The following is a 13,282-nucleotide window of genomic DNA, read 5'->3' as shown; positions in this document are numbered from 1 at the left end:
GAGCTGGTTTAAACCTGCTCGTGTACTGTTTTAAAAACAGCCGTGCTCCTTACAAGTGAGCTTCCCCAAACTATACTGTATACAAAGCTTAAAAACAAAGATATGGAAGCATGTACCACTGTGAAGAATAACGTTAGAAGGAGAGACTGAATATAGGTTATTTAAAGGACTACCTGCACATTCTATCAAAGTACAAACACTGCATTATGAAAATATAGGAGTGTCAGCTTGTATGTCCATGATGGCATAACTTTAAAATATGTAAGTGGAATATCCAGCCAAATAATAAGAAAGAATTATTTCACAGGGAGATTTTTAATGTAACACTAACAAGTGACCGAATAAGCGATAGTAGATAAAAGATAAAAAGAATAAATTTAGCAAGTCATGCCTAAATCAGATTGCTAAAAGATACATAATGTTCTATAGCCTAAAAAATAGAGGATAAATATTTTCTAAGATCATCCCCAGAGAATCACCAAGGAAATCTCAGTATCAGTATGCAATAACAAGGAATTTGATTCAGAAACCAAGGCAATGGCATACTGCAGAGGTGGGGTTAGCATGTAGCATGGTAGCCAAATTGGCCACTGCTTGTTTTGTCTGACTTATGAGTTAAGAATGACTTTTGCATTTTAAAATGCAAAATATGTGACATGAAAACTAAATGAAATCCAAATGTTGGTGCTTATTAGTAAAGTTTTATTGTAAAATAGCTATATCTGCTACTTATATGGAGATGGCTGCTTTTGCACTGACAGAGAGGAATTATCATGACAGAATTTGTATGGCTGCAAAACCTAACTAACCTACTACTGGTTCTTTCAAGAAAGACTCGCTGGGCTGATGTTAATCTGTGTGAATAAATCGTCTACAGTGACAGGTACGACTGTGGATGAACCTCAACAAACTCCTTTGAGAGCAAAGTTCTGGGTGTGAGGTGCATGCTACATGATACCACTATAAAATAAAGTTAAATGTACTGTTACATATTCTGTATGGATACGAACATACATGGAACTTTAACAAATGCATAGGAATGATAAAATACCAAGGTCCACAGAGTGACGAGCACTAAGTAGGGAAAAAAAATAGGATTTAAGCAAGTTTTGGATATTTTAGCTAGCTCAGACTTGCTTTATGTCTTAAAACAAAGCCTGAACCATGTACAGCAAAGCTTGATAGCACATACCACATCCTTTTTGTGATTATTAACTCATTCATTACAGTATCCTGTATATGATGAAATGGGGATAAAAATGATAGAGCATTCCTTATGGAAGCTGCATAGGACACAGAAGAGCTCTGTTTGAACCCTACTGGATAAGCGCTTCATTGATGCAGATCTGTAAAGATGTGGTTTGCAGGATCCTTTTCAGCATTTCTGTGTGCACTGGATTTGGGCTAACCCTCCGCTTACCCCTTCCCCACCCACACTTAATCTTTTGTACCCCCATATTTTCCTTTCACTTTAATATCACATGTGTTCTGTTACCCTGCCTATGCCTCTCCTAGGTGACTCTGGTGACCACATAACCCTTTCTTTCATAAATACACTTGGATCAAAATTCAGTTAAAACCCACACAGAAAAGAAACATGAGTGGAGGCCAGGCGAAGACATTGGTGTCTTCCTCTATCATTTGTCACTTTACTTTATAAAACAGAGTCTTTCACTGAACTGGAAGTTCACTGGGTCTGCTTGGCTGGCTAATCCATGATCTCCCAGAATTTGCCTGTCTTGGCCTACCAGTGCTGGGGTTCTGAGTACTTGTAGCTATGCCTGGCATTTTAGGAGGATACTGGGAATTTCAACTAGGGTCCTTTTTCCTTTATACTGTTACCCATTGTACCGTATCATTAGGTCCTACAAAAGACTTACAAGAAGAAACAAGTCCCTGTATACGTTCTTTGGTTGCTGTAAGTAACTCTGTTAGGGTTTTCTCAAGTCTTTACTCAATTGCTCCACTGCCCCCAAAAGGACCTGGGTAGAGGTGTGATCCAAGACACTGTTTACTTGTGGTGGCTGACAGCTGGGCAATCAAAGGATACTTCTTTCTTTTAATCCCAGCTCCAAATTCTATTCTACTATGCTTAAAGATTCTTACTAAAACTAGAAACACAACACGTGGGCATTATTTTGACACAATTCTCTTCCCTACTCTAGTGCCAGGGCAAATGTTAATCATTTACCTTCTAAAGCACCAAACTATGCTTTCTGTTTGAGAGAAGGATGTTTTCTAAACAAAAAGAAGGGTCCTGGGAAACACAAGTGCACACAGATGTTAAGAAGTGTTGAAAGAGGTTGTTTTGCAGTCTGAAAAATAGCAAACTGGTGCCCAAGTGACAGTGACTATAGCTGTTTGTCTAAGATTTATATTGTGTACCTGTCATGTATGCAGTGTCCACCTCAGGTGCTGGGTCCTATCTGGTGGGCTGCTGGCCAGCAAAGAGCCTTGTTGGTCTGGAAGGATTCACCTCCATTATTTCTTTTCTTTTCTTTTCTTTTCTTTTCTTTTCTTTTCTTTCTTTCTTTCTTTCTTTTTCTTTCTTTTCTTTCATTTACCTTTTCTTTCTTTTTTCCTTCTTTTATCTCTTTTTCTTCCTTTTCCCTCTTTTCTTCTCTCTCTCTCTCTCTCTCTCTCTCTCTCTCTCTCTCTCTCTCTCTCTCTTTCTTTATGGTTTATTGAGACAAGGTTTCTCTGCATAGCTTTGGCCGTCATGGAGCTTACTCTGTAGACCAGGCTGACCAGGAACTCACAGAGATCTGCCTGCCTCTGCCTCCTGAGTATAGGGATCAAAGGTTAGGCTGCACCTTTTTAAAGGCACCCATGTGTGGAACAGTGGACCCTGCTAGAAAACTAAGTGAGGCAGAGTGGATTCAGAAACCCTGGTATCCTCATACTTGAGGACAGTAGATGTTTCATCTACTCCTAACCAGGTTTCTGTTCTGGAACATATGACCATGATACACCATAGAGAGGACCATGAGAATCAGCCATGTAGGGCAGTGCCCGAAACCCCTCCACATGCAGATGAGGCATCCCTAACATCTCAGACCAAGCCAATAGAAAGCATCTGCTTATAAACACCAACCTACCCCAAAATGTATATAAGATCCTGTCCACAAGGAATAAAGCACAAGAGTTATTTCATCAGATCATCTGAGAGCACCTGTCATAAGTTCTCTTTCAAAGCTTTTGCTGCTGTAAGCTACTCAAGCCTACCTTAGTCACTTCCTGCTCAATAGCTCCAACCATAGCTCCTAGCCACTCACAAAGACTCCAGAGCAGAGGCAGTTGTGGAAGAGACCTAGTATCTCATCTAGATCTGACTCCCCCTCCCTGCCCAAACTGGCCTACCGCATAATGTCAAGCCGCTCCGGAGCAGCAGTGGCAGCAGATTAACCACCTCATCCCCTTCAGAGAACACAACATTTTGGACGCCCAGGCCAGACCAAAGCCCCACAGGTCTCCACAGATGGCATTCAGTACACAGAACAATACCCATGATATCTTTGAAGCTCTGTAGTGGCCTTGATATGACCACAATATAGCTACGATCTTGTATTATTGTTGATTACAGTGCCACTTTCCCCCCTCTACAAGCACATTTACTTTTCCTGCTCAGGATCTCTTACCTTGAATTCCAAATTGCACCCCCTAAATTGGCTACATGCTATCAATTACACATTCGTTATTTGTTTAGAATCTACTTCTAAAAATTTTTTTATCAACTACATTAGAGTGTATACAATAGATAAAAGGGAGGTGGTTTGGAATCTGCAAATGTTCTGTTTCCTATTATCCAGATGAGCTTGAAAAGCTTTTTTAGTCTTTTTATTCTATATACCTATCCTGTAAAATGGCAATGAATACTATACTGGTTACTTCAATGACTGTAGTTGAATTAAAATAATACAAATAATGAAATATCACACTGTAAGCTATAAAGTTATAAATATAAGTCATTAGTCTACCCCTAAAAAGCTGTCAAATCTCCAGACCAATTAAAACTGATTTTTCCCTGAGACCATGGTTTCATAGATCATAAACAAGTATGGAAATACTTAACATGGTATAAAATTTGATCCCATATATCCACCTGTAAGAACAGCCTGCAGTAATTAGTTTTTATGTAGTGCATTATAATGCGTTTTACAGTATATATCATCTCTTTGATAGTCAAATTATTCTGTAGGGTAGATATTACTACTGCCATTTCACAGATGTGGAAACAGCCATGGAGCAATAAAGTGGCTTACCCATGGCCACACAGCCAGCAATCAGGAGACTGGCAACTGAATTGGAGCCTTGTCAACCATCCAAGGCTCTTTCAACTGTGCCCCACTCTTCTTCAAAGGGCTTGCCAGGTTTTGCTTTGTAGGAAGAGTGTTCGAGAACCAATAGGACTAATTGTCTCAAGATGTAAGCAGTAGAAGACTGCCTTCTCAACTGAATTTTTCATGTCTATTTCTGGAACAGCTCTGAAATCCCACACCCTGCAGTTGTCACGATGAGATTTCTTATTTAAACTTTAAATATCTGTACTTTTGCATAGATAAAGAGAGAATTCAATAGCTTAGAAACTATCAAAAGAAAGATAAGGGCTTACTTACTCTCTCTGCCAGAATCATTATACATTATTAAACTGCAGAGCATCCATTCTGCGCAACAGCTTTATAAGAAAATATCTGCTTTAGGACTCGTTAAAATTGCTGATGGGTGTTATGAAATTTATCTTTTAAAGACAAGATTCTAAATATATTTGAATGTTGGAAACCCACAAGATGGGGGCAGACACTGTTCCGGGGACAATGTAAAACTCATTTGTTGATCAGATTTAAACTCAGGATTTAGTGCCTAAAGATTGCTGATCCTGTCTCTCTGATTCATAGAACAATCAATACAGAAGTGAATAATGCTAACATTTAGATCTGTCTTGGATTGCGAGGGTTTCTGTTCCTGATTTTAAAACAATGCCTTGGCAATAGAACAAAACACCACTCATCAACTCCCTGGGGCTAGAGAATTTTTAGTATCTTGGTGCTTTGGGACTGACTTCACACACACTGTGAGCTTTTATGGGCCTGGATTACAAGTGAAGCTGTTCCTGGATCAGCAGCAGGTTACAGAGATATAAAGCATTGTTCACATTTCTCTCTCTCTCTTCCATTCATCAAAGAGCAAAGGCAGTAGAGAGCACTGTGCATCAAAGCAAGGAAGAACTTGCTAAGACAAAAGATGGGAGAGGACTACTGATATGTATCTAAGTCACAGACCGAAGAAAAGAACTGAAGATCTTTTCACCCACCAGGAAAGATGTCTCGTCCTGTGCACAAAAGGCCAGAATATCACAAAATAGTAAGACCTTTTTGCCAACTTGCTTCTTTCTTTCAGCAAATGTTTTCTTGACGGATGTTTTGTGTGTCTGGGGGAAGTGATGCTACTACATGTAGAAGGTTTCAGTGAAGCAAAAGTGATGTTTAGTGAATGGCCCTTCTGGAAATAGTTACAAGCATCTCTTAACAGTGTAGCAGAGTGATCAGTTTTTTTTTTTTTAAATCAGTTTTAAGGTATTCTTTGCTGATGGATGACTTAAATAAAGGTATCAAATAATCCTTTTGCCTCTAAGATAAAATATCAGACCATTAATCAATTCTTTATATTTCGGGTTATATTAAAAAGCAAATAAAATGTAAAGTTGATTATGTATAAATTGAACAAGAAAAGATTGTCAAAACACTAGGAATCAAAAGATTGTCATTAAAAATACATTGCCTAGTACTAAATGTGTTTGTATTTGGCATGAGCCATTGTCCTTTTTATATCTTCCAAATTCACTTATTGCTAAGATTTTTTTTTTTTTTTTTTTTTTTTTTTGGCACATTTAAATTGAAGCAATAATTTTGGGTTTTTTTTTTTTTTTTTTTTTTTTTTTTTTTGGTTTTTTGGTTTTGTTTTATTTGTTTGTTTGTTTTTTAAACCTTTCACCCTAGCATCAGTAATGCAAATGTTACAGGTAGGAAAACTTAGGGTTCTATTTTAATGCTGTATTAATAATCTCAGGGACTTATGGGAATTTAATGTTATTAGGTGATTTTATTCCTGTGCTCTGAAGGCTGCATTGACAACCTGGTGTGTGCCACGGTCACAAATGCCTAAAAATATTCCATCTTGCATCCTGGACTCTTGAACAATTGGTCTGTCATCTATCAAATGACACAAATATATAATACATAATTCATATTGTGCCTAAATCACTACACACATGTGCACACACAACAGTTAAAATGTTTTTATACTAGTGTATACAAAACCATTGAAAATAATTACTGGAATTCTATTTATACATTGAAAGTGATTGATTTTATTGTTTTAAAACCATAAAGATTCCTGTTGATATTTCTTGAGATGTGTAGTATGGATGTGAGACCTATGAAGATATGATAGATATGAAGTTGAAAATATAATCTCTGGTCATGATGCAGGATGAAAAAAATGGACCTTTTTTGGACATGTACTTAAAACTCAGGAAATAACCATGTTTCAAGGTTTATTAGTATATCCCATGTGAGAAGGAGTACCTGAGACTCAAGGCTGTGAGAGATAGAAGAGGCACAATTTCTTCTCTCTCCTCTGAACAAATTCTTTCTATAGAATGAAAACATTCCTCCTCTTCCTCCCTCTCCTCTCCTCATTTCCTTCTTTTTCCTCCTTCCTCTGCCTCTCCCTGCCTTCCCCCTTCTCTCCTTCTCTCCCTCCCCTTGCTATCCTCCCATCCCCTCCCCCTAATTCCCATTTGTTTACTTCTAATCTACAGCACTGGTACATAGTAATATTGTTTTTTGCTGTGGCTTCTTCTATGCTAGGCAGAAGCTTCATTTATAAATCATGGATATTTGGTGTGTTTTGTGTTGAGGTTCTTGAAAAACAGGAATAAAAGTGAGAATTAGTGACCCTCAGTGTTAGGTTAACATTATTTTTGTTCATGTCTCTTACTTACATTCCTTATTTCCTGGTAAAAGTACTAATATTTTCCTATATTACTAATATTTTATATATTACTATAATACAAACTAACATGTAATATAAATTAGTTTATAAAGTATATGTTACATATACCTTTGACATTTATTTCTAATTTCCACATAAATTGGGCCCATATGTAATAACTAATATTTAGATTCTCTTAAAAATTATCAACAATAATATTTCTACTTGATAAGGAGACATATTTGTTATGATATAAACCCACACATTTCATTTAGATGTCCCCCAGTGGGGACCCTGCAGAATTGGGTTAACTTTGGAATTATTTGTATAAAAAAGTCATGGTGTTTTAGAGAAGTTATTTGGTTTAATAATAATAATTTTATTGTTTTTTAAAAGCCATTCACATCCAAATTTAAAACATGAACCCATACATTCATTATCTGGCCTTTGCTCCTCTATTTATGAAGCTAAGACACTTTATGGTAGAGCTAAGGATGGCCCTCCTACCCTGAAATCCATATTAACCTCTTACAAAAATCTAATACTATGTATGAAACAAGTTCAGCAGCAGTCTGCTCCCTTCACGTGGACCTCCGTGATTAACTCTGTGGTAGAGTTGGGACATGGAGTTGGACGAGTTCTTCTGGATCCTGATGCCTGGCAGCTTGCTGTGTCCTCTGAGTCCTTCATTTAGTTTGTAGGATGGACAGTGTGGGACATATTCTCACCAGGCTTCTTTCCCTTTTATGGGCACTATTTCCTGGTGAAAGCAAGACAGACTTTTTTAATGGGTAAATCAAATTATCTTTTCTGATTCCTTTCTTTTCTTTTTTCTTTTTCTCTCTCTTTTTTTTATTTTCTAAATGAAGCATTACTGGACTTCTTTTCTTATAATTCACTCTAAAATTAGAACACAATTTTAAGTTCTATTTTTTTAAAAGAAGCAATTAATGTTTATATTTGGCTCCTATAAAATGCCCCTCTTTTCTTTAAGCAAAAAAAAACAAAACGAATTCCATCTGGCTTGCTACTGTGGTTGGGAACACCCTAAAGTCCTTCTTGGCAGATCTAAGACTCATAAGAGGCTATGCAGACTCATGGTGAGCCTCTTCAGTTATCCATTCCAACTGAAAACAGGCAGTGGGAACCATAAGCTAACCTAAAATAACAATAATTGTATGAGAAATTAGTAGTAAAGAAACCTTTTCCCCGTTAAAAAGCACGTCATAGTATGCAATAGTTACAAATGTGTATGACGATGTTCTCATGTGAGAACATACACTTCTCCTAGCCCAGCAAGGTTGGTAAATGCAAATGACTGCTCAAATGTGCAAATTGTTACAGTCGTTCGAGGGTGAGAAAGGTGAACCAATGATCTCTGAGCGTGATTCCAACCCATAGATTAAAGATAAATGACACATGATATTCTGCCATAGCTGCCTATAACAAACCATACGCATTTCCTCTACAGAACAAAGACCTTTTTGTGCTCACCTATGGAGCTCTGGTTGCCCAGCTATGCAAGGATTATGAAAAAGATGAAGATGTGAACAAATACTTGGATAAAATGTAAGTGGCATTCTCATTGCTGTAGAGTATTTATTGCTTGTTGATATCACTGCATTTTCATTTCTAATGGCTTACTTCACTTCACCAGCTCCTCCTGGCTTCTATAAGCCACAGCTGAGAGTGAAAAATGATTTCTTATAACGCAGCTTAACCAATAGATCTAGATTTTTATCTAGATCTGTCAAATATAGACTTCTCTTTCCTCCGGTAAGACAGGATTCCTCTGTTAAGTCACTTAAGAGCAACCAACGTGGTGGAGCAAAGTCATTCTTTTAGTAAGATGAGGGATATACAGTTTCATTTTGAATTCTCACAATTCCTTACAGTGAATTAGACTGTGATTTATAATATGTAACTCCTTACATAAGCAGGAGTGGCCTTTGGGAGGCTATGCAATAAACAAGAAAACAAGCAGAAAACTAACAGTAGTTAGAAGACCGATGTACGAGGGATTCGATGGAAACACGGGGGTTTTCTTTTCTTCTTGTTTTGTTTTGTCTTGTTTTTCTTGTATAGTACTTTTATTGCTTGAGCATTTTTAAAAAAAGCTTTTTAATAGGAAAACTCAACCTCTCCTTTTTATAAATAAAGCTCCTTTTCCTTTCTATTTCACTACTGAAGTCTCTTTCAGATTATATCCAACCTTCTAATGTCCCACAAGCAAGTATATGATCATCAAATTATGGCAATATTATCATTCATTTTTTAACATTTTTAAGTGCTTTACGAGCATATGTGTATTACACATAATAATGGGTTTCACTGACTCCTTCATATGTGTTCACAGTGTACGTTGATATATGTACTCCCATTAGCCTTGCCCCTGTTCCTCTCCTTCCCTTCCTTTTCTCTCCTAGCCCCACCTCTGCTTTCATATCTTCTGTATACCCTGTGAGTTTCATTGGAATTATTTACAGAAGAATGAGCACCTTACCAAGTGGCTACGCCACTGAACAAAATGTCTCTCTCTCTTTCATCAACCATTACCTGCATAAAGACTGGGACTCCAGGAGCTCCTCCCCCTTTCATAACAAGTGTTGATTGGTCCACTTTTGTACAAATGAATCTGTGGTTAGTTACAGCTGCTGAGAGTGCAAAACTCACTTCAAGCCCAGATGTTGGCATTCCTTATCTTTCCCCATCACTCCAGTTCTTACATTCTTTCCACTTATTCACCCTCAATTTCCACTAAGTCTTGAAATGAGTGTTAATGAGGCCCTACTTTTGGCTGGGCATTCAATGATCATTTATTTTCACTGTTTAGAGTATACCTGAGCCATTGCTAACAACAACAGAGAGCTTCTCTTACCAAACCCAGCAGTGGCACTATTATACAAATACGAATATATGGTTATTTATGAAGCAATTTGATATGTTCATCATGTCCATGTAGCAAAACAGCAACTGTAGTTGCTAATAGGGTCTAGAATCTCTCCAGCCACAGGCTTCTGAGTGGGTTTTCAGTCTTAGACATGAGTTTATTCTCATGGAGAGGTCATCAAATCTAGTCAGAGAGTGGTTACCACGTAACAGACTTGCCATTGTCACATGAGTTTATTCACCTTGCCTGGCTGGTCAGTATTGTTGTTCACAGGACCCACAGCTAAATAAGACCACCAATGACAATTCTCCCAGCAGCCTGCATAACACCTAGTACTCTTGATTGTGGCCAGTAGGGAGGAAACTTCTAGGCCAGTGCTAGCTTGATTTATCTGTCTTGCAAACAAGATGCATAGCAATAATTCTTGGCTTGGATATCTTAGTTTTGATGGGAAATGAATAGCAGTAGCAATTGCTTGTATTTTTTTTTAGGACTTCATGGACCTCTGTGACCAACAACTCATAGCAAGGTAGCCCAACCCTGGCACTGAGATTTTTGTTTAAAAACCTATGGCTCCTGGGAACAGTTTAAGCCACCCACATGTGATGTTGTTCTTAAACTTGTTTTTTAAATTGTTTATTTATTTAAGAGTATAGTGTGTGAGAGAGGGGGTGCATGTGTGCTCTCATGCACATGCCACAGCATGTATGTAGAGGTCAGAGGGCAACTTTAGAGAATTGAAACAATTCTCCCAGTTTATGGGCTCTGGGGATCAAACACAGGTAATTAGGCCTATGCACAAACACCTCTACCTACTAAGCCATCTTGTCAATTCTCCACCTTAACTTTTTTTTTTTTTTTTTTGAGGCAAGATATCTCACTGAATACAGATGGTCAGAGCTGGCTGGCTGGCAAGATCTTCCCATTCCCCTGGTGGTAGTTACAGACACATGCCACTATGCCTAGCTTTCACATATATGCTGGTGACCTGAGCTTTATGTGTGCATAGCAGGTACTTTATTGACTCCACAGACAGGCTATAATCATATATTTGGATTGGCTTATCAAGTTTCAGATTTCCTTACAGCTTTTTCATACATCGTGGGTTTGTTGACCAAATCCAACAACCTGTTCCCTCCCCATCTGCCAACTGCCCTTCCCATCTAAGCTGTCCTAGCTCCAGAGTTTTTAAACCCCTTAATTATGGACATTAAAAAGCACTATAGCATAATAATGACTGGGAATTATATATGGGTTATAAGATTATTCAGGTAGGGTGAAGGGAAAATTGAGCTTATGTTTTTAAGAGTATTAAAAAGGGTCCATTAAAAGGGGTGTTTTTCCAGGAGCAGAGATAGTCAATGCAAGGGAAAGCATGAAAAAAGTTTTAAATTCTTCTTGTCTTCTATTGGTATGTGCTTATACTCTTCTTTGGGAGGATTCTTTCTAGGTATAGTACACATAGTTTTATTGCACTTCTTGATAATTGCATTTGCAAAGAAGCAAACTCCTTTTTTTTCCTTTCTCAAATGAACAAACTGCCTGAGGTCATGAGAGCTGACATCATTGCTTATGCCTGGGACACAAATGTCTGATATAGCATTTGCAGAAAGGATCCCAAATTATTTGATTTCTGTTAGTTGATTTTGCCTGATTTTGTGAATTAGCTGTAGAAGGCAAAGAAACTCCCCTATTTAAATAAAAATATGTTTGGTGAACTGAGTGCATAGCTTAACAGTTAAGAATGCAATAGTAGGCAATGAATAAAGTTCAAGATGCTATAGCAAGGCCTTGCTTAAGAAAAAAGGTTTCACATTTGAGTATTTTGAATAGCTTCTAAGAGCATTTCACACTGTACATACACATATAAATTTGTATCGTTTGGTGGAAGCCAAATATATACATAGCTGTGTCTCTACAGTATGCACACGATTCATCCATCTGCCCTATGGCTGAGCTTATGTATTATAATAATTAACAAATATTGGACTCTTTTAAGGTCCCTGTTCCACTGTCTTTTGGAGTAGATATTCTACTCTTACCTTTGTGGTTATGAGCCTAGCCTTTAATGGCTGAGCCATCTCTTTCTCCTGCACAGATGGCCCGCTCTTAATAAATAGTACATATCACTGTACTTGGTGAATTATTAAGGACTCTGACCTCAAATCCATTTCTCTGTAACTGCCAAGCTACCAGAGATCTTCTGCATTTTAGATTACAAGGCACAACTATTGTCTTGGAAAATACCAACTCTGATTTTTCTTGTGTTTCCTGTTGCTTTGTCTAAATGGTTTCATTTTTCTATTTCTGTATGGATGTGAAAGTAAAGGCCTTTTGGCTAATGATTACAAAAACAATATTCCTTTTTCTTTGTATTTTAAGGTCTTATTTCTGTAACTGGATTAGAGATTCTTGAAAGACAAAGACTGTGGCATCTCTTGGTGTCCTTCTTAGAAATTTAAGTTCCTCAAGGTGTCTCGTTCAACGAGGCTGCTGGGGCTTCTGGGCCATCTTAGCCACTTATTCCATTATGATATGATACCCTAGTGAAAGCTTTCTGAATTTTTTTTAAAGATTTATTTATTTTATTTATATGAGTAAATTGTAGCTGTCTTCAGACACACCAGAAGAAGGTATCAGATCCTATTATAGGTGGTTGTAAGCCACCATGTGGTTGCTGGGAATTGAACTCAGGACCTTTGGAAGAGCAGTCAGTGCTCTTAACCGCTGAGCCATGTCTCCAGCCTAGCTTTCTGAATCTTACTTTAGCTACTGTAGATGTAGTGGCTTGGGTGGAGTTAGTATTAGGTAAATATGGTAAATATGCACTTTCCCTTGGACCTATCATTCCAGCTTCTATGGAGTAAAAAATGTGTTTTTATGAAGTTGCTTGCCAACCTCTGCACACACACACACACACACACACACACACACACACACGAGAGAGAGAGAGAGAGAGAGAGAGAAAGAGAGAGAGAGAGAGAGAGAGAGAGAGGAGGTGGAGAGAAGGAAGGAGACAAGGACAGGGGAAAGAGAAAGGGAGATAAACTTAAGAAACTTAAGAGCTGAAACCTTTAGTGGCAGCAATATATAGCTCTCTAGTTCCTTCCCCTCTTCCTAACTCAGCTTCTCTTATAAATGTAGCTCCCTGCCGTGATGAATACACTATGAGAAACTCGAGTATCTAGGGTCACACCTGCAAGCAGAAGTTAGCAAGGATCTTGCTGTGTTTCACAATAGCTAACAATGAGAAATATTAGGCTGCAGGCAAGCATCCTTCTTTGAATTTACAGTCAGGTTTGGGCCAGTCTCACCTCCAATTAGACTCTTCTGCTTGCAGAGACTAATTAATATTTCCTGGATATGCTGATCTCTGCTTTTGTGGTCTGCAGAACACAC

At 37.9% G+C, this 13,282-nt stretch overlaps 1 protein-coding gene across 2 annotated transcripts in view; it reads left to right on the top strand.

The window, feature by feature from the left end:
* Trappc3l (trafficking protein particle complex subunit 3L) overlaps window positions 1-13,282 on the top strand; it is a 64,595-nt gene that overhangs the window by 8,375 nt on the left and 42,938 nt on the right. The window contains exons 3-4 of one of the 2 annotated variants that reach the window (XM_076916503.1): window positions 5,183-5,361; window positions 8,465-8,562. In XM_076916503.1, coding sequence (XP_076772618.1) covers window positions 5,320-5,361; window positions 8,465-8,562 — 140 coding nt within the window. In that variant the 5' untranslated portion in view covers window positions 5,183-5,319. Of the gene's footprint in view, window positions 1-5,059; window positions 5,362-8,464; window positions 8,563-13,282 lie in introns of those variants that run through there. The other variant, XM_034524919.2, reaches the window with a different exon arrangement.

The sequence above is a fragment of the Arvicanthis niloticus genome, chromosome 20 (assembly GCF_011762505.2).
Source record: "Arvicanthis niloticus isolate mArvNil1 chromosome 20, mArvNil1.pat.X, whole genome shotgun sequence".
Classification (NCBI taxonomy): Eukaryota; Metazoa; Chordata; class Mammalia; order Rodentia; family Muridae; genus Arvicanthis; species Arvicanthis niloticus.
This window is presented reverse-complemented; position numbering and strand designations above follow the sequence as displayed.